This window comes from Pelophylax lessonae (assembly GCF_965119305.1).
Source record: "Pelophylax lessonae genome assembly, chromosome: 2".
NCBI classification, from domain to species: Eukaryota; Metazoa; Chordata; class Amphibia; order Anura; family Ranidae; genus Pelophylax; species Pelophylax lessonae.
Genome location: NC_138769.1, coordinates 550,254,310 through 550,277,163, shown reverse-complemented (window position 1 = coordinate 550,277,163; position 22,854 = coordinate 550,254,310). Strand labels below are relative to the sequence as shown.

Below are 22,854 nucleotides of genomic sequence, written 5' to 3'. Positions count from 1 at the left end.
ACTTCATTTTGAAAATTCTCCATACAATGGGCTGTGAAATCTACACTTCACGACTCCCCGTCCACGTTGATTTTCCCGGGCTTTGTTGAATGGCGGTGCAAACACTATCTACAACTTCTTCCAATACACGCGGTCGTCCAGGACTTAAGTTTGCACAAACAGCCTATAGTTTCGAAGTTTTTTATGCCAATCGTAGATAAACTCCAACTAGAAAATCTCTTTTCCGAATCGTGATCAAAAAAGGTTGTTGCACAGCAGGTTCAGTTTTGCTCAATTCAAGAACACAAAACGCCTTCTCTTCTGCAGACGCTGCCATTTTGACTGACTAGTCACCTGACACACACTCCTACGCGCTATGGCCTACATCACTTCCCTCAGTAGCGGGACACAAACTTTATGAGTACATATCCAACAGTTTGCAGTTGTGGTCCGTGTCTTCAACGGTTACTGTTTTGCAGCATCTGGAAACTGTATACTTCTTTAAGAATCACCCTGTATTTGTGTACAAAACACCTCTAGGTAGCCATATTCCATTGCATTTTACAGAGGATTACAGCACTGTAGAATAAAAAGGGAAGGGTCATTTTTAATAACATTCAAGCACAATAGGACTTGTGTTCGAACTGTGTAAGCTATATTGGTTTTTATTTGCAAATTTTTTTTCACACGAAAGTGGAGTGGCCCTTTATGGTGAAAAAGACACAACAGCTCACATATACAGCTTACTAAACAACCATGATCCTCAAATAAGGAGTGGTCATATGCATGTATGGGGAACGATCCCAAGCCAAACTCACAGACAGCGAAAATAAAGAGAGAAGGGGGGTGTGGTCTCGGCCTGAGAGCGTGAGGACGCGTCTGCTTGGAGCTCCCGGCCATTCACCCCCATAAGCACCTTTAATCAGCGCCCAGGGACCCCTCTTCCTATCCTGCGGGATGCCACCGAAGCGGAGACAGTCGCCTCAACCTCAGCAGAGACATTTGCCTCAACCTCAGAGGACCCCAGGGCCACGCTTAAACTCAATTGATAGGAAAGAAAGATTGGACTTTATTGGCACCAGTATTAAAAAGTATGTTTTTATTATAAACTCACAAAAAGCATTAATACAAAACCAACAAAAAAATTTTGTTTGTAGAATGAAAAACAGACAAACGATTTACATACATTAAAAGAAGGGGTCAGCCTCAAAACAGTGTGCAAATAGAATCACACAGCATATTATGTAGTCTACAATTAATAGCGACAATTAAGTAAATCACAAAAAGTATATCATGAGACGGCTATGAAGAAGGATATACAACCATCTCTTGAAATCCGTCAATACAGTGTTGATGAACAGATGTTGAGTTTAATCTAGGTTGCCCTACATGTTTCGCTTATCACTGTAAGCTTCCTCTTGGAGCAAGTGGTATATGTAAACATCTGTATGATGACATAGAGAAATAAGTATACCAATGCAAGAACATGTGTATAGGCCTAAGCATTGAGATGAAAATTACATTATGACTATTAGTGTGACAAAAAACAACACAAGATGTTACAAAGTGGTCTGGGACTGAGTTGATACTCCTATCCAATAACCAGGGGGAGGGGGAGGGGGAAAGGGAAGGGGAGAGGGAGAGCCCTGGGAAATGGATGTATCCACCGGACAAATGGACACTCTTGTGTTCCCCATCTTAGGGGACTTTTTTTTTATTTTATTTTTTTTTTTGGGATCAGTTCTAAAACCCTTCCCCCTCTTCCTCTCACTATCAATTAGTGTCTCCTAATATCTGACACAATATACCATCTATTTCAGGTCATATGATGATAAAAAACTCTTTATACAGCCTTGATAATATTGGCATGTGTTTAAGCAGGACGCTCCAGTTCCAATGAACAAATCCCCTTGTTATTCATTACAGTCTATAAGGCGTATGTCCTTATAGATATTTGGTACCTAAATTACTTTCAGGTACGTATAGTTTGACACTTTTTATACACTGTGTGTACTTTACTATATTATTCAATCTAATAATACCATACAATTGTATACACTTGCGGCCCCTACGTCTGCTCCCACCCATGTCCATTTGTCCGGTGGATACATCCATTTCCCAGGGCTCTCCCTCTCCCCTTTCCCCCTCCCCCTCCCCCTGGTTATTGGATAGGAGTATCAACTCAGTCCCAGACCACTTTGTAACATCTTGTGTTGTTTTTTGTCACACTAATAGTCATAATGTAATTTTCATCTCAACGCTTAGGCCTATACACATGTTCTTGCATTGGTATACTTATTTCTCTATGTCATCATACAGATGTTTGCATATACCACTTGCTCCAAGAGGAAGCTTACAGTGATAAGCGAAACATGTAGGGCAACCTGGATTAAACTCAACATCTGTTCATCAACACTGTATTGACAGGTTTCAAGAGATGGTTGTATATCCTTCTTCATAGCCGTCTCATGATATACTTTTTGTGATTTACTTAATTGTCGCTATTAATTGTAGACTACATACTATGCTGTGTGATTCTATTTGCACACTGTTTTGAGGCTGACGCCTTATTTTAATGTATGTAAATCGTTTGTTTTTCATTCAACAAAAATTTTTTTGTTGGTTTTGTATTAATGCTTTTTGTGAGTTTATAATAAAAACATACTTTTAATACTGGTGCCAATAAAGTCCAATCTTTCTTTCCTTTCTCTTCCAAATTCAATATTAAGGATGTGGCACTTTTATCATTAGTTAAGCGCCTAGGTGTCCTGTGACCTGGAAGTGCATACACAATTGATTCGATAAACTCAATTGATGCCTTTTTCTCTGGAGGCTGCCGGACAGGGCCGGATCCATCCAAGATGGCGCCTGAGCGAGGTACGCAGCCCTCCCGCGCACCGTCTCCAATACCCTCACCGCGGCTCACACTTACTGCTCAGCTATCACCGGCATCCCCGGGCTCCTCCACCGCCCGCAGCGGCTCAGATGACACGGCTGATTTGCTGGGTAATTAGGATTTGAGGGCCCATATCCTCTCGCTCCCCACTGCGGCGGACCTGGACAAGCTAGCAGACAGGGTGGAGCGGGCCCTGCACCAGGAAATTGACGCCATTAAAAGGAGGACACTGCTACTTGGGGCACCGGGTCGAGACAGTTGAAGCCAGCGTGGAGGAATTGCTCCTGGCAGTTCAGGCCCTCACAGACAGGTGCAAGCAACAAGATAAATGCATAGACGCTTTATTAGACCAACTGGATGATGTTGAAAACCGCAGCCGCAGAGGCAACATCCTGCCAGAGGCCACGGCATCCAGGGACATTGTGCCCACCCTGCAAGGCATATTCAAGCGGATTCTGGGCAGGGACCCCCCGGACCACACTGAGATAGACCGGACGCATAGGGCCTTTACGGTCCCCCTCAGAGGACCCCGATAAACTCCGGGACATCATTTGCAAGTTACACAAACACTCAGTAAAAGAACGCATAATGTACCATATGCGGGGGGTCTCCTCAATGGACTTTGATGGAGCTCAGATCTCCCTTTACCCAGACATCTCGTGCCACATCCTCATGCAGCGGAAAGCCTTGAAACCTCTGCTGCAATCCATCAGAGATGCAGACCTGACATATCGCTGGGGCTTTCCTTTCAGCCTTTCTGTGACAAAAAAATGGCAAGCAGCATGTTCTTCGGAACAAGGATGATCTACCACACTTCCTGGCCCAATTGGGAGTTGCCTCCTGTGGACATTCCAGACTGGCGTTCATTACCTGATGTCCCCTTACCAGCTCGCCGTCGGGGGCGCAATCGTCCACGTTCCAGACCGCCCCGCACGGACCCGTGATGCCTTCCCCCACAAGAGCTGCAGTGGCCCTGTTCCCGGACTCCGGCCCTCCTTCCTTACTGGTAGCTTGAGACTGGAACTTCTCCCATTTCTTTGCCTTGCCTCACTGTGCCCTTAAGGACTGTCGGCCCTGACCCGTCTCCTACCCACATAACTCACACCGGCTCAGGCGGACCTGCAGTGGCTTTCCGGATGTACCTCCCGACGGGGCTCCTTGAGGACCTCAACGGGGTCCATTAATCACAGGGGTGTCAATGCCGGGCACCCCATGCTCTGTGCCCTACAGTTTTTCCCCCCCATGGGATTTTTGTTTTCCCTTTTGCTGAACTCTACGGGGTCCTTGGCCGCTCCTCCCTTTTTCAGGGGACAAGCCGCTGGCAGGCGGGGGCACCCCCCTTCTCCCTCTGCTCCAGCCGGGGCGTGGGGGGAAGGGACTGTCCCGGCCTGTCCAGGGCACATAAGGAGCTGCGGACGGTTCTGCGGCTCCTTTCGGCCTTTTTCTTATTTTTCTCGGTTTATATGTTCTACTTGTTTATCATTTTCTTGTCCTTGGTGAGGTCTAGGGGTAAATGTCCACTCTGTTTTCATTATACAGGGTGCCAAGTCGGATGTCCGGTGGGTCTCTCTCCTACTCCCTCAGCGGTGGCCCGGTTCTTCCGGGGCTGACGGTTGCTCATGGCGTCGATTAAGTTTTTGTCTTACAACGTGGTGAGTTGTGGCTCGAGCGGAGGAGATCGAGATCGGGTGCACAGGTAATATCCATGCCTAGACTCCCCACACACCTTTACAGTCAGTGGTTTGTTAGCAATTCCCCCCACCCGAAGTCGGGAGGAGTTGCTATAGCTATCCACAAGAATTGCCCCTTTGTGCCCCTGGACCACCGTCAGGACCCGCAGAGACAGTACGTCTTCCTCAAGGGGACACTTACGGTAGGACCTTGACCCTTGCCTCCATCTATGCCCCAAACTCGGGCCAGCTGCCCTTTCTCGACTCAACCCTAGACACACTCTCCACGTTCTGAGAGGGACTACTGATACTGGGCTGAGACTTCAAATCTCTGTGTTGACCCCCGCATGAACACCTCAATGGGGCGTTCGGCTCACTCCTCCGCGGCCCACAGGCGTTTCCTGAAGCTGCTGCATGCTTCGGGCCTGGTGGACTGCTGGCGGCTCCTCCATCCATCCCTACGTGACTACAGCTACTTCTCTGACACATAACTCGTACACTCGCGTTGATATGCTCCTTACCGACCAGACCTACCTAGACTCCCTCCTGGGAGCAGACATATGGTCTCACACTATCTCCGACCATGCCCCCGTGACCCTCGCACTTGCCCCCCTGACTAGGGCAGACAGGGAGTGCACGTGGCGCTTAAACAAAAACCTCTTGGATGATGCTGTAGTGGTCCAGAGGGTGATGGAAACTTTGGGAAATTATTTCAGGGAAAATACCAGGGATGAAGTTGCGCCGTCTTCCATCTGGGAAGGCCACAAAGCAGTGGTGAGGGGTGAACTCATATTGCAAGGGGCTTGTCTTAACAGGGAACGAATGGTGGAGCTCAAGCAGCTTCTTGAGAGGCTTTGTAGTACGGAACTGACCCATAAGCGTACACTATCGGACGAGGCCCTCCAAAGTCTCCAATCTATTCGCAAAGAATTGTCGACGCTGCTCGAGTCCCAGATACAGAGACGTCTCCGGTACCTTTCTCACAATTTCTACGAGTTCGGTAATAAATGAGGACGCATGCTGGCACGGGCACTGCGGAGACAGCGGGCGGCCACCCGCATCCCTAAAATCCAGACGGCCTGGGGCTCCATCATGCAACACCCCTCCCGCATTGCGGAGGCATTCCGGGATTATTACACCCAACTTTACAACTTAGCGGAGCCCTTGTCGCCGGCAGCGCTGACGGCCAAACGGGAACGCATCCTAGCTTACCTGGAGGAGGCCGCTGTACCGCAACTTGCTGGACAGGCGGCTAAGTCCCTGGAAAAGCCCATAACCGAGACCGAACTGGCGGCGGCTCTTAAAGCTCTGCCGAAAGGCAAGAGCCCAGGCCCTGACGGGCTCACAAACGCATATTACCTCAAATTCAGCTCCTCACTCCTGTCCCCGATGTGTACCTATTTTAACACTCTGGCGACGGGTTCCTCGGTTTCGCGGGATGCCCTCTTAGCCCACATCACAGTCCTCCCCAAAGAAGGGAAGGACCTCACTTTGCCCAGCAGCTACCGGCCAATATCGCTTCTGAACACAGACATTAATATTCTGGCGGATAGGCTGAAACAACTCCTGCCGTCGGTAATACACTCCGATCAAACGGATTTATTGAGGGCAGGGAGGCACGAGACAACTCTAACAGAGCACTGCAGATTATCCATTGGGTTGGATCCCAGCCGACCCATCCACCCTGTCTGCTGCTGTCTACGGACACTGAAAAGGCGTTTGACAGGGTAGATTGGGTGTACATGGAGATAGTGTTGGAACACCTGGGCCTTGGCCCCCACATGTCTAGCTGGTTGGCGGCGTTGTACGCTTCCCCAGAGGCTAGGGTAAAGGCAGGGGGATTTTTATCCGCACCCTTTCCGATTCGCAATGGCACACGCCAGGGGTGCCCCCTTTCTCCGCTTATTTTCACACTGACTCTGGAACCTTTGCTGGCCAGGGTCATCAGCATACGCAGATGTACGGTTTTACGTGACCAGGCCCCTGACATCCTTACCTGTCCTCATGGCAGAACTTCGGGAATATCATGTACTCTCAAACTTTAAGATCAACTTTGAGAAGTCGGAAATTTTGCCCCTTAATATCTCGCAGGAGTTGGGAGACTCGCTACGTTCCTCTTTTCCGTTCACCTGCTGCCACTCTAAACTTAAATATTTAGGGGTTTTCCTACCTGTGAAACAGATGTCTTTACGCTGAACTATATGCCCTTATTGACGAAGATCCGCAAGGATCTCGCTGACTGGACTAAATTATGAACATGGATTGGCAGGGTGAATGTGTTAAAGATGAATATCCTACCACAAATCTTGTTCTACCTGCAGATGTTGCCTGCCCACCTGCCTACAATCCTTCTTCTCCAGCCTCAACAGTCTGTTCATCAGCTTCATCTGGAATGGTAAGCAGCCTCGCCTAGCCTAGCCTTCCCGCACATGCAACGTTCTAAGTGTGCAGGTGGCCTGGGGATCTCAGCGGTCCGGAAATACTACGAGGCGGTTGCCTTACAGCAGATTTTTGATTGGCACCACCATGTCCAGGGCAAACTCTGGGTCCCCATGGAGAAATTCATGGCGGGCAGGAACCTGTCTCACACCCAGTGGCTGGTTGGGTCCCACAGGGTACTTTCCCCGCTGGTGTCCCCTGCCACCGTGCACACCCTACAGGTTTGGGATGAGGTCAATAAGACTCCAGCTGTCCACCCGGGTCTCCCTGCTGGCGCCCTTGGGGGGTTCCTCTGCTTCCCCCCTGGAGAGGACATGTCCTTCTTCGGGAGCTGGGCGGGGAGATTCGCTGTGCACGGTGGCAGGGGTCCAGGAGGGGTCCATTGTATCACTGAACGCTGTGGACGTTTTCCCATGGACTTCTGTTGATACAATCAGCTCATCCATTTTTTGCGCCCCATTCTGGGCGAGGTGCGCTCTCCAACTTTGATGACATCATACGAGAAACTTTGTATATATAAAGACCCGATACCCCACTCCATCGCGCTGCTTTACCAGCTTCTTCTTTCCGGGGATCCTACACCGAGGCCTTTGTTCATACGGAAGTGTGAGAAAGACCTACAGTGCACCTTCACGGATCAGCAGTTGGATCACGTTTCAGCTGACGCATTCTAGCATGGTGGATACCAGGATGCAGGAGAATGGGTACAAGCTGCTAACTCGCAGGTACAGGGTCTCCTGGAGACTTGCACAGATCTACCTGGGTCAATATGACCACTGCTGGCGGGGCTGTAGGGGCCGGGGCTCCTACCTTCATGTGTGGTGAGAGTGCCCGCTCCTGCGTCCCTTCTGGCTGGATATCCGGGCGCAGATCTTGGTGATTCTGGATGTGGACACCCTGACCCCCGCGGCATTTCCTGCTCCACCTCCAATCCATTCCTCTTAGCAGGTACAGGAAAAGCGTCCTTCCACATCTCCTAAATGCGTCTCGCCGCCTGGTGGCGATTTACTGGAAACAGGCGGTGGTGCCAACCCGCGAGTCATGGGTTAAGATGGTAAACGGCATCATGGACGCGGAGGAATGGATGGCTAGGTGTAAAGACCGTCATAATAAAATGTTATGCTAAATGGGCTATGGACACACTACACTACCTCAGGATCTTCATAGTTATACCCTTGAGTATTAAATGCTTGAGTTACTGAAATGTTTATTTACCAAGGCCTCCCCTACTGACCCTCCACTCCCTTCAGGCTCCCTTTCTTCTCTCCTCTTAGGGGACTCTTTGCCCCACATTAACGTTCGCCAGTTAATTCCCTCCTCCCTCCCCCCCCTCTTTTTCTCCCTTTTCCCCCTCTTATCTATCCCATCTTTTCCTCTGTTTGGAGCGAAGGGCGTCGATCCCCCTCACGCCCTCCCCCTGGTCAGACCCCCTGGATCTCTAGCTTAATGGGTCGAGCTGGGCGGGTGGAGGGCCACATACCAGAGCTGAGAAGGCTGCTAGAGTGACACTGGATATATTCAGCTACGCACTTGCCATTTGAACCAGACTGTTCATCCACACATCAGCATGTATGTTGCTTGGAATTCCCCCTTTTGCTCCTACCATGTTATGTAGCATTGCTTTTTTTTACCTTCATGCTTGCTGTCTTGTTCTATCTTTTCTTTGTATTGCAATTTACTTAAATAAAGATTATATAAAAAAATAAAAATAAAAATAAAAAGAGAAGCAAAGTCTCATAGTGTAGTACAAACAAAATCAATTTTTTAATAAATACCCAAGAATGATCACTCACATGATAAACTCCAGCAGCATAAAGCATGAAGCAAAATCAAATCCCGTTTATCAGGCCCCAGCTGCAATGCAGGATGATGCCCCTTATCACATCAGAAGCCACATTACGTATTTTGTCACACGATGATCATCATTTATGTGATTTTATTTTACACAGTATCTTACATTAATGGTTACATAATTTTGTTTCACTCTTAAGCACTGCACTTTTTTTTTTATTTATAATAAGTCTGGAATGTGACTTAAGGAGTGCAGCAACATTTCTGAGGTCATAATGTTCGGACATAAAACCAGTGCACAAACAGCTGTATAGTTACAGAGCCTCTTGAATATAGGTCAGCTTTAGCAAGCAAATTAATTGGTTAACACAAGAGTGTACATTGCTTGTCTATTCCAGTAAACATATCATTAGAAGATTTACACTTCTACAATGTAGGCATCATTAGTTTTACATACTATTTAAAACACACCTAACACACCACAGCCACAAATCATTCCAGTCATCCTGACATGTCTCTGAGAGAACTAAGGCACACCTAGATACATGGGTCAGTTTATGTATAAACAACTGCTTTTATTTTATTTCACTCACTTCTTAATTCTGAAGAACTGTACACAACAGGTATTCAAATTAAAAAAGGAATGCAGTATCTCACTCATTCTGAAAAAATATTATAATCAGGCTGACTTACCATAAAACGTTCCTTAAAGTGGTTGTAAACCCTTACATATGCCCAGTGAAGTCACTGACCTCAGGTGATACACAGATAAAAAAAAAAAAAAATCCACCTACATAAGTTATACCTGTCTATCTGCATCCCTGTCTCTCTACAGCCAGTCCAGACTTTACACCCTTGTCTGAGCTTTCAGAAAACAGAGGGCGGGGAGCTGAAGTTACACTCTGCAGAATTCCTGTGAGAAGAGGTGATTAAAGGGAAGGGACGGACACACACACGCGTCACACAGTACACAGGAATGCAGCTGAGGCTGTCAATCACAGGCTGTGTGCAGGAGCTTCCTCCCCCGTCACCTTTTTTACCCTTTGGTGTCAAAAAAACTTGTCAGAAGTGACTCATACAGATAGCAGAGGAAGGAGGCGGCATTGGCACTTAGTGCTCTGGATTGAGACAGGTACACAGAGAATTGTTCATATTTCATGTCAGAGGTTTACAACCACTTTAAAAAAGGGAGACAGGTTCAGAGGTAATTTTGAGACAACTGGGTTATACTGCTGTCTACAAAAGAATTGGACACTATCAAAACAAAAAGGTGGTCAGTCAGGTAGGTATAACACCTCCCATCCCGTGAGGCTTTGGTTTTATGTCAAAGCAGAAAAGGAAGCAGAAGAGGGACCCATGTCCTCTAATGAACTCCAAGTTTTTTTTTGTGAAGTCACAAATGGTTTAACTTTAAAAATCCATTTTTTTTTTTTTTTTTTTTGCTTTTTAAGTGTAGATGTTAGATCTGAGGTCTTTTTGACCCCAGATTTCACATTAAAGAGGACCTGTCCTGCTTATTTCTATTACAAGGGATGTTTATTATTCCCTGTAATAGGAATAAAAGTGATCAAAATACATTTGTTTTTAAGAAGGGACAGTGTAAAAATAAAAAAGGTAAAATAAAGAAAAAAAAAAAATTATAAAATCGCCCCGTCCCCCCGAGCTCGCGCTCAGAAGCAAACGCATACGCAAGTCGCGCCCACATATTTAAACTGTGTTCAAACCACATGGGAGGTATCGATGTGATCATTGGAGTGAGAGCAATAATTCTAGCCCTAGACCTCCTCTGTAATGCCCGTACACACGTGCAGATTGTCGGCCGAAAAGATTCGGCCGACGACCGATCGGCCGATTGTAGGCTTGTTAGTATGATGCTTCCGACAGCGCACTTTCGGCCGAACAGAATCTGTCGTGCAAGCATTAAAATTTTTGTAGGCCAACACCAGAACGGCCGATTGTTCGCCAGTCAGTACAGAATTCGGCCGACAGACAGCAGATTTGCAAGACTGGGCATGCTCAGAAAAGAAAAAAAGACAAGGAAAGTTAACCATCACATGACATCACTTCTGCAGTCGGCTGTTGGCCGACAAAATTCGTGTGCAGTCTTTTGCACTTTTCAACAGACACGACAGCCCTCGGACAAAAGACGGCCGATCGTTCGGCCGCGAGGCATAACTCTAAAACTGGTAGCCTGTATACATTTTTAAAGCATCGCATATGGAGATTTTTAAGTACCAATGTTTGTCGCCATTCCACAAGCATGCGCAATTTTGAAGGTATGAATTTACTTGGCCTAACATGATCTTTCACATGATAAAGAAATTTTAAAAAATTATATATATGTTTTGGGGTTCTAAGTAATTTTATAGCAAAAAAAAAAAAAAAAATTGGATTTTTGACTTACCGTAAAATCCTTTTCTCTGAAGTTCATTGACAGACGCAGCTCCATATTCTTCTTAACCATTGGGTTATGCTGCCCCCTACAGGAGTAGGACACTAGGCAGGAAGAAACTTTACCACGCCTATGGGGCAGTCCTTAAAAAGGCACACACCCACTCACTCTGCTATAGGATTCAGTTCTGTTGCAAGCAGTGTCAGAAGTAAAAAACCCACACCCACTCAGAAATAGAGGGACGGTGCTGCGTCTGTCAAAGAACTTCAGAGAAAAGGATTTTATGGTAAATCAAAAATCCAGTTTTCTCTATCGTTGACAGACACAGCTCCATATTCTTCTTGGGACGTCCCAAAGCAGTATTAACATGAGGGGTGGGAAAACAACGCAGAAAGGAACGTAATTCCCAAAGGCTAAACTTAGCCAACCAGGAACTGGAGCTCACCTAGAAACAACATACCCAATCAAAGAGAAAAAATTGCTCTTTTAAACAGCAGCCTGCAAAACCTTGCGGCCAAAAGAAGCATCCGAGGATACCAACACACCAACTTTGTAGAATTTAGTGAACGTGTGCACAGACGACCAAGTTGCTGCCTTGCAAACTTGTATTACTGACGCCTGATGGCGAAAGGCCCAAGAGGCACTCATCGCCCTAGCAGAATGCGCCTTCACAGGGAAAGGTGGAACCTGACCCTTAAGTGAATACACCTGTACCACCGTCTGCCGGATCCATCTGGATATGGTCACAGCAGACGCAGCCAATCCCTTCCGATGTCCTTCTGTGAGGACAAAAAGGAGAGTGTGATTTCCTGAAAGACTCAGTAACCGCCAGGAAAACCCTAATTACCAGAACCACAGCCAAAGAAAGCAAGGACATTTCCTTGGGATGCTTGGGCTTAGGACAGAGTGAAGGCAGCACAAGGTCTTCATTCAATATAAATCAGAAACCACCTTAGGAAGAAACGATTAGGTCGAAGTACCCCTTAATCTCTATGGCCCACCAGAGAAGAATGGCAGGACAGCGCCACCAATTCAGACACTCTGCGGGCAGAGGTAATAGCCACCAAAAATGCTACCTTCTGTGACAGTGTAAAGCAGAAGAATCTCCCTAAGTTTTTAAAGAGAGGTTTTTAAAGAACAGACAGTACCAAGTTAAGATCCCATGGAGGTAACGGGGACTCCATCGGAGGAGCCACATGACGGACTCCATGGATAAAAGTGTGAACCAAAGAATGCGTAGCTAAAGAGCGTTGGAAAAAAAAAAAAAACACAGCCAAAGCCGACACCTGGCCTTTAATAGTATCCAAGGCCAACAGCTGCTCAACCCCCTTTGGAGGAAAGCCAATATCCTAGCCACTGAAAAGAAGCATGGATGCACCGTAATCGATTCACACCATGAGATGTACGATTTCCACATACGATGATAAATCTTCCTGGAGGTATATTTTCTAGCCTTCAACAGTCACTGAGTCAGAAAGACCCCTATCCTTCAATACCTGGCTTTCAACAGCCACGCCATTAAAGTCAGTGACTAAAGCAGGATGGAAGATGGGCCCTTGAGACAACAGATCTTCCCTGACAGGAAGTCTCCAAGGAGCATCGGCGACCAACCTTACCAGATCTGCATACCAAGACCAGCGAGGCCAGTCTGGGGCCACCAGAATGACCAGAATCCCTTCCACCTCTATTCAGCACAGAAGCCCCGTCAGAAAGTGGAGGAAACGCATAGATCAGCCGATACTGACCCCCAAGGAGCCACCAGTGCATCTGTGGCGTCGGCCAGAGGATCCCGAGACCTGGCTACAGACCTCTGTACCTTCTCGTTGAGCCGAGAAATGAACAGGTCTAAATTGGGTGTCCCCCCCCCCAATGGACACAACAGGTGAAACACCTCGGGTGTAGAAACCATTACCCCTGATCCAACACCTAAAGTCTCAAGTAATCCACCTGCCAGTTCTACACGGCACGGCAGAGATGGCTGGAACAAAATTTTTTGCCCATATTAAAATCTCGGCCACCTCCTGGTCGCCCCCTTGATGATTGAGGTAAACCACAGCCGTGGCATTGTCTGATTGAATCCGAACTGGACAACCCTGCAGACCATTTGTCCAGTGATGCAAGCAAAGCTTTATCGCTCTCCAGAATATTGATCGGAAGTCTGGACTCTTCAGAGACCAGGTCCCTAGGACACACAGCTTTCCAAGTACACCCCCCCCCCCCCACAGTCACACAGGCTGACATCCGTGGATACCATGGTCCAATACAATAGAAGGAAGGGCTTGCCCTGACGCAGGGCCAATGAACCGATTCACCACAGAAGAGCACTTCCTGCGTTTTGACTCAACCGAATGAGATTGTCCAAAGATTCTTGACAAGAATACCTCTTTGCAGAGGTCTCGTGTGGAACTGAGCAAACGGAACTGCCCCGAAGGTAGACACCATCAGACCTAGAGCTCGCATGTAAGTCCGCATCGAGGACAGAGTGCTGGATAACAGCAACTGAATCGCCCTTTGGAACTTTTGCAGGTTTCCTTGGGCAAGAAACACCCTCGCAGAGGCCGAGTCCAGAGCCAGTCCCAGACAAACCTTTTTGGAGGCTGGGACCATAGCAGATTTTCTGAAATTGGTGGTCCAACCAAACTCATGCAGAGCCCGTACAGTGACTGACAGATCGCCCACTACAACTGAGTGGGAGTCTGCTCTTAAGAGGAGATCGTCCAGGTACCCTAGTACCGCAATCCCCCGCTGTCACAGTAATGCCAATACCAGAGCCAACACGTTGGTGAAGACCCTGGGGGCTGAGGCGAGACCAAACGGTAACGCCACAAATTGATACATTTTCCTCTCCTAAAGCGAAGCGAAGAAAACGCTAGTGTCCAGCATAAATAGGGATGTGCAGATATGCGTCCTCGATATCGTCCCCTTGGTGTAGGAACGCCACTACTGTGCGAATGGAGTCCATTCTAAACCTCTGTACCCTCACAAAGCGATTCAGAGCCTTGAGGTCCAGAATTGGTCCCTTCTTTCCTGGGAACAGTAAACAGGTTTGAATAAAACCCTTGAAAGCGTTCCCGAGAGGGAACCGGCACAATCACCCTTAGCGACAGCAGATCTTGTACCACCTCTCGTAGATCCCTTAACCAATCTGAAGATAGACGTAGATTGGACGGGAAGAATCTGACTGATGGTTGGGACCTGAATTCGATCTTGTAACCTGATCGGAGCAGCTTGTGGGCCCATTTGTCCTGAACCAAGGAGGTCCCTGGTTCTGGACTGAAAAGGAAGACGTCCCGCCACCCCAGATATGGGAGAGGGCGTCCCTTCATGCAGACGGCGATTTGTCCGCAGATCTGGAGGGGCCTGTTATCGGCTTACCTGACCGCGTTTTCTTGGAACCCCTAGATGACTTAAATGGCTTAGGTCCTTTCTCCTGTGTGCCGAAGGCACGAAGGGGCCACCTGTGTGCTGAAAAATAAGCGCCCCGTCTATTACACAGTGACTTGCCCTTGGCTGATAGAGGAAGAAGAGTACTCTTCCCACTTGTGAGTCCTTTGATCAGTTCATCCAACAAAGACCGGGCGGCCCCCATAAGGGGGGTGATCGGATAGAGCCTTTTTAGAAGCCTGGTCCGCAGACCAGCTTTTTAGCCACACCATGCGTGGTTACCATTATTGCATTTAGAACAACTCCACTGACTCACAACAAATTTGTCCCAGTATTAGGGAAAAGGGGAGCACCTTTGCCGCTTTTAGGAAATCTGCGGGCCCCGAGGGGACCGGCGCCCCCCCAAGGTAAAAATGTATTGTAACGATACAATCAGTGCATCCATTGGCGCCCTTGCATGCGCAGTGTAAAAAAAAATAAAAAAAAGGAATCATCCTCACCGCAGAGCACCCGAAGTGCATGGACGTAGACCCAGTAAAGTCACTATATGCTATGCTAACCCTGAGAACATAACAAGCAGGGGAGGTCGCCAACCACAGTCCCGCAAGGAGACGCCGGCTAAAGTTCCACAAAAAGACCCCTAACAGACCAAAGGGTCACCCACCATAAATTACATAAAAAGGACATAGCCCCCTGTAAAGGGTAAGAGGTGGCCCGCCGAGACACCCCCACATAACAATGCCCCCACGGCACCCAAGGGGGGGGCGCCAGGCAGTCCATATGTCAACCCCCTTGAGGGGGGTTGGGCGGACGCCCATCCACTGCTCCATCATCGCGGTGTGCAGCTCAAACAGCCTGGTAAACAGCTCGGTCAGCAGCTCGGACAGTCAGCCGCGGCCTAAACTTAGTGCCCGATCAGGTCGCTAGTCTGCTGTCAGCTCTGTCAGCTTGATCAGCAGCTCGGAGAGCTCAGTTAGGAGCTCGGACAACCTTGGCAGTCACCCGGACAACTTGGCCAGTCACTCAGACAGCCAGCTCCGTCAGCCGCAAGCCGTGGCCTAAATTTTTGGCCCGATCCAGCCACGCGTGGCATCCGCCAGTCAGCTTGGTCAGACACCTCATCTTGGTCAGGTAACCGGACAGCCGCGAGTAGGCTGCAAAGCCGCGGACTAAATTTTTGGCCTTAACCAAGACACGTGAGGCGCAGGCCCGCGGATGAAGAAACATCCGCTTCCCCTCAAGCCTATAACCACTGCAGGGAACACAAAGGACATCCCTGCCCGTCCCTAAACCCCAGGGGGGCCAGGGACTTGCTCAAAGACCCCCGAGTGCGATATGGACAGCTCGGTCCAAGGAGGGTCCCACGGCCACTCCGAGAACGCAAGAGCTGTGAGGGGACACTACTCACCATACAAACGACAATTGGGTGGGCGCCACCCTGGACAGACTACCTCTCCACTTGGGATGGGGGTGCTGACGGGCAAGGGGCACGCTGCGACCCAGGCCATATCAGGTCGTGTGCGTCCCGGCAAGGCATTTCACTCGCGGGCCAGCCCCCATCCATTGGAGCTCTGTCATGGTGAGGCCTAGCACGGGGCTATAACCTGCACACGCTCGCTGGCCGGACTGGGAGTCCTTAAGGATCTAGGATATCCAGTCCGAAACCCAGTCCAGCTGTTGACTGCATTTCTATCAGGAACATAACTAATTAAAAAAAAAAAAATTTTAACAAAGGCTCCCTTTAAAATATAAAAACAAGCTAAGACCAAAGTCCCAGCCGGGAACTAGGTCCTACTCCTAAACTAGGCAGAAAAAAAACGGAATCCTAAAGCAGAGCGAGTGGGTGTATGCCTTCAGGGACTGCCCCATAGGCGTGGTAAACTTTTTTCCTGCCTAGTGTCCTACTCCTGTATGGGGCAGCATAACCCAATGGTTAAGGAGAATATGGAGCTGCGTCTGTCAATGAACGATTGAGAAATACTGATGTTTAACTAGTAAACAACAAAGAAATAGACCTGGTCCTTAAGTGGTTAGAAAAAAAGGAAGGAATATCCCATTGGCATAAGTATTCGGACCCTTTGCAACAACACTTAAAATTTAGCTCAGTTGCCTATTATTTCTCTTAAATTTTGCCAAACACCTTTTTTAGAGTCCAATCAAGGTCAATTTAATTAAATGGACATGATTTCGAAAGGAACACACCTCTCTATAAAAAGCCTCACAGCTGACAATGCATTCTGTATCAGAGCAAAAGTCATGAGGTCAAAAGGAACGGCTTGCTGCCCTGAAGGTTCCCAAGAGCATAGTGGTTCTAGAATTCTCAAATGGAAGAAATTTGGCACAACCAGGACTCCTTCAAGAGCTGGTCACCCAAACTGAGCAATCAGGGGAGAAGTGCATTTGTAGGAGAGGTGACCAAGAACCAGATTAGTTAATCTGAATGAACTCTAGAGATCCGGTCTGGAGATGGGACAAAGTTCCAGAAGGATAACCATCACTGCAGCCCTGCACCGATCTGGGCTTTATTGGCTAGACGGAACCCTCCCCAAGATTCTACGGTCTGATGATACCAAGATTGAACTGTTTGGCCCCAGTTCCAAATGTTATGTCTGGAGGAAACCAGACACTGCTCATCACCTGCCTTAGCATAATACTATCTCAACAATAAAGCATAGTGATGGCAGCATCATGCTGTGGGGGTTTTTCTCAGCAGCAGGGACTAGGAGACTGGTCGGGGTTGAAGGAAAGCTAAATGGAGCAAATATAGGAGATTTCCTCAATGAAAATCTTTTCCACAGCACTCAGGACCTCAAGATTGCCAAAGGTTCAACTTCCAACCTGACAACGATCCTAAGCACACAGCCAAGAAAACATTGGAGTGGCTTAGGGACAGCTCTGTGAATGTCCTAGAGTGGTCCAGCCAAAGCCCTGACTTGAACGCTATAGAGCAGTGGTCCTCAACCCTGGTCCTCAGGGCCCACTAACAGGCTAAGTTTGCAAGATAACTGAAATACATCCCAGGTGATATAATTTTCTGCTCAGTGATTGCGGTACTCTAGTCTGCATCTCCCCAAGGTAATACTTAAAAGCTGGCCTTTTAGTGGGCCCTGAGGACCGGAGTGGAGGATCACTGCTATAGAACATCTCTGGAGAGACCTGAAAATGGATATCCACTGACAGCACCCATCCTACCTGACTGAAATTGAAAGGATTTGCAGAGAAGAGTGGCAGAAAATCCCTCAATCCAGGTGTGCGACGCTTGTCGCATCATACCCAAAAAGACTGAAGGCTGTAATTTCTATCAAAGTTGCTTCAACAAAGTCAAGGGCCTGAATAAGTACATGTAATATTTCAGTTTTTTCTTTTTAATAAATTCAGACACATTTCTAAAATTCTGATTTCATTTTGTCAATATGGGGTACTAAGTGTAGATTCAAAAGAAAAAAATAATAAATTTAAATAAAAAGTAGTATCAGGCTGCAACATAACAAAAGAGAAAAAAAAGTGGAGGGGGTCCAAATACTTTATGAATGCACTGTAGCATAACACATTAAAAAAAAAAAAAAAAAAATATTGGTTTTATTTATAAACTGATACTCACAAATGTATGAATTTACAGGTATAAACATGAAAGAACAAGAAACAACTGGTGTAGTACAAACACAACTAGAGAGGTTTCTAGTTTACAATGACTGAAACTGGTGGGAGAGCTGTAAAGTGTCCAGGACACCATTGTTGACAACCCAAGTGCTGTTAGACTTTGTTTATGTGAGAGGTCTAGTGATCTGGTAAGCGGCTCTATGCTTTTTTCCATTAGCATGTTGATGTAGATCAAGGGTATCAAACTCAATTTCATTGTGGGCCGCATCGGCATTATGGTTGCCCTCAAAGGGCCAGTTATATCTGTAAGATGTCCAGAGCACCCCACACCCCCTTACACCCTTACAGGAGATGTCAAGAACCCCCCACCATTAGAAGTCAAGAGTCACCCACCCTTCCTTTCGTCACAATGCACCCCCTTACCTTGTGCTGCTGCCAGGAAGAAGATGCGGGTGGATCTGGGAAGTGCAGGATCTGGTGGAGAACCAGAGGAGGGCTGGAGTCAGCTTCCAGAGTCTGCTGAATGCTGAGACCAGGGGACGCAGAGACAAGGTGGTGTTGCGGCTCCAGAGAGGTGCAAGATCTGTAGGAGGAGTTCTGCTCTCCTTTCTGCTGCGGACTGCTGAGAAGAGGGGGGGGGGGGGAGACCAGCCTTTCTGCAGCTGCACAGGAGGAGTGCAGGATCTGGGGAAGCAGTTCTGTCCTTTCTGCTGCTGACTACTGAGACAAGGTGGGGGCAGAGACAAGGGGGGTGTGAGGGCCACATGAAATTGCCTGGGGGGCCGCATTCGGCCTGCGGGCCTTGTGTTTGACACCTGTGATGTAGTCGTTACTGCTCGCCTCCAGCATCACAGGAGTGAGCTTTTTCTCACATGCGCTCTCTTCTGATGAAGTAGCTCTGAGATCAGCATTTGAGAGCTCACTCCTGTGATGAGGAGGCAAGTAGTGACAACTGGGCCTCACTTGGCAACATACTAGCAACGTTCTGGGAGTATTCCAATCAGCCTTTGGGAGGTATGTAAATGGCCTACACCTACAGCAAGGGCATTAATCAACTCTAGTAAGAGCTGCAGTTTGTTTTTATCTACAAACGTTTCTTATCTCCATAAGCAATTTTTTTTATTTATTTTTATTTAAAGGTGAATTTTCCACCTAAAAAAGGGACAACTTCCCATTTGGCAAATTTATCTTTATATATCGTCCCCCCCCCCCCCCCCCCGGCAACTCACACCTACCTTTAGTACCAATTCACCAATCCTAATGTAGACATAGACCTAGCTGGCTCCTTTTCATTCTGTGAATGCACCCCAAAACAGCTGGGCTTATACTTACCTTCAGCCTAGAAAGATGAGGAGCTTTTAGGGTCCATGTCAGCAGTAAGCTCACTCTAACAGAGCTTAAAGTAAGCATAAACCCAGGCTGCCTGCAATTAGAGGGAGGTAGGGGGTGGGAGGTTTTAATAAAGAACAATTTCACCTAGTAAATACGTATTTATTTCCTATGATCATCATCTCCATCAAGTGGCCATAGTATGTGATTTTCCTGACTTACGCTATTCTTATGCAGTTTTACAGGACAAACAGCTCTTAAATATTTTTTTAAATAAATGCACCCCCCAGCATAGTTTTCATTCATAGGTTAAAACAACGGTCCCCAAACTGCAGCCCTTCGCTCGCCGTTATTCGCAATGAGGCATTATTCCCCACTTACTCGCAAAGACCACAGTCCTTTCATCGGAAGTCTGAAGAACAGTGAACTGGTTCGGTGTTCAAAAAGATTGGGGATCCATGCAGTACATCACCAACTTATTCATGTTTATTGTTACACAGTGCCTGCTGAACCCTTATCCATTATAAAATGTGACAAAAAAAAGAGTTAAATTATCCATTATGTATGCAGTATTAAATAGCTAAATGTAACGGACACTGCACAAACACAGATCCAAAAATCAAGTTATCATGGAGAGGCATTAGTAGCCTAGGTCTAAGAAAAATGTAATTATATTTTCCCTACATGTCCTTTATAGATCATCGCCTAATATTCCTTTCCTAGTAAGGGAGCCCAACCAGAACATTTACAGAAACCATCAGAAATTGTGTGAATTACAAAAAAAGGATCACCATGATTTAGAAAAATGAAAAGCCCTGCTGGCATGAAAATGGTAAATAACATGACTGTGAATAAGCTCACCTTACTGGTGTCTGAGGAGGTATCACAGGAGGTTCACCAGCAATATTTTTCCTAGGCGTTCTTTCCTGCTCCAAACTAGAAAAAGAAATGGTATAGGTGTAAAATATCACAATTGTTGTAGAATAAGTTTTACAGCGATTCCCCTACACGAAACACCTGTATGTACCGCTAAATAATAGACCATGAAAAGTTTTAACAGTACAAACATTAATTGTAAAGTCCAAAAGATTCAGAAAGCAATGTTCATGTACAGATTGATCTAAAAACATGACCAGTGTTTATTTAAGGCAACCATTAAAGAGGATCTTGACCCTGAAAACAAAAATTTAAAAGTCAGAAGCTACAAATACTGTAGCTGCTGACTTTTAAAAAACACACACTTCCCTGTCTCAGCATCCAACGATGTCCTCACCCAACCCAGCTCCTTGCCAGGTGTTGGTATACTTACTGTGGGCAGCAGACTCACTCCTAGCAGCTTCACAGCCGGCTGCCCAGTGCACATGCGTGAGCCACGCTGCACCCCATGAATGGTCCTGCAGTCTCCTGGGACCTGATGTATCCCAAGAGGCAGCAGGGGGGAAGGAGGGGGGTAAACTTCTGCTCAGATTACCATGGTGATCTGACCAGAAATGGGAGCAGGTACCTGTCAAAATCGGGTACCAGCTCTTCGCCTAGTTCCTTTTATCTTCTCAAATATTATTTTCTTTTCCAGTGATCTCTCTTCCGGCAGTGTGACCAAGATAGGCGTTCTGAGAATAGACCAGAACCTAAAAACCCAGTAAATACTGCACTATCACCTAATTCTGACATACTAAAGCCGGGTACATTTCTAGGAAATGGCCAAATTACGGAGTGTGTGCTTACTCCGTTCAAAAGAAACTGGTCTAATGACCCGCTTCTGTCAAACAGTCCTGCTGGAAAACCAGCATTTGATCAGACCTAATATATTTTGGCAGGTGGAATACAACAGCTCAGGGGAAGAGATCTCTGCATCAATATCGCTGGTGTTGATGCAGGAATCTGTCAGTTTTTTTCCATTCAACCGGACTGAAGGAAAAAAAAAAAAAAAAATGCACATGTATATCCAGCTTAAGAAGCTATGCAGATGTATTTCTCTGCTTACCTTTCACTGATATCAACATTCAGAGACGGATCATTTTTCAAAAACAGCCTTGCGTCAATGTCCTTGTTTCTCTGATAAACTTCAGAGTACTGTTTTGAAATTACCTCAGCCTAGGATAAAAAATGTAAAATGACAAAATGTAAAAATATTTTTAGTGTCTTTAGATTACAGAAGCTAGCAATAAAAATGTATGTGAAAAACAGCAGCTTTTTGTGGGTAAATCAAAATACCCAATTTAAAGAAAAATTGGATTTTTGTACTTACCGTAAAATCATCGACGGACACAGCGCTCCATAAATCATACCTACTGGGTTATGTGTCAGTCGATGAAAGAGAAAACGGATTAAGACGCATCTAAATTCAAAAGCAACTCTGGCAGGGGCATCAGTTTTGCAGCACTACTGTCTTCCAACATACATTTCTATAAAATGGATTATTAAAGGCTAGGTCTATAATCGAACAAAAAGAGTATCTAACCTCAAGAAATCATATCCTAGGTAACAACAGAGACAAGGTTTTCACCTAACCTCAACAGCCTCCTATGTGAAAAATTCACTAGCTGAGAAAAACTGGATTTTTGTCCTACCGTAAAATCCTTTTCTCGGAGGTTCAGGGACAGACACAGCTTCAAGTCTTCAGACCATTGGGCTTCTGCTCTTGCTCTCTAGGAGTAGGACTAGGCGGAAACCTATTTGGTTGCGCCCCTGGGGCAGTACCAGAGGGTATACAGTCAATTCCTGCTGTAGGACTTCCAGTTTGTAACAAGCAGTATCAGAAGAATACCATAACTCAACTCAACAGAGGGGCGGGTGCTTTTTCCGTCAGTGAACCTCAGAGAAAAGGATTTTACAGTAAGACAAAAAACTGAATTTTTGTAAAATCTTACCTGTAAAATTCCTTTCTCTGAGTCCTCCGACAGTCGCCGCCTCTTCATATTCGTCAATATGGGGTTATTGACCTTTGCTCCGTAGGAGTAGCTAGGCAACAGAATATGTTAATATCAAAGCTTTTAGCATACCCCACCCCTAGGGGGTGGTCCCCTCAGTCAATACCCTCCTGCTTCCTGCATTCCTACCTCAGTTTCAGTAGCATAGCAGTAGAGTACATAAACAAACCCCAAAAGAGGGGCGGGGCGGCGACTGTCGGAGGACTCAGATAAAGGAATTTTACAGGTAAGATTTTACAAAAATTCTGTTTTCTCTTACATCCTCCGACAGTCGCCGCCTCTTCATATTCGTCACTATGGGGACGTCCCAAAGCAGTGTAGACATGAGGGGTGGGAGAAAAATCGCAGCCGCGCCCAAGGCAACGCAGTACCCACATCAGAAAAAAAAGGAACCTTACCAAAAGGAAGGAAACCAACTGGGCAACATGAAAAAACTTGCTCAAC

General features: G+C 46.8%; 1 protein-coding gene across 1 annotated transcript in view; it reads right to left on the bottom strand.

Annotated features, from left to right (window-relative positions):
* The window catches only part of RB1 (RB transcriptional corepressor 1), a 328,442-nt gene that overhangs the window by 264,932 nt on the left and 40,656 nt on the right, over positions 1-22,854 (bottom strand). The window contains exons 10-11 of the mRNA XM_082244844.1: positions 21,465-21,574; positions 20,342-20,416 (exon numbers count right to left, since the gene is read on the bottom strand). Of these exons, the coding sequence (XP_082100970.1) occupies positions 20,342-20,416; positions 21,465-21,574 (185 nt within the window). The remainder of the gene's footprint in view (positions 1-20,341; positions 20,417-21,464; positions 21,575-22,854) is intronic.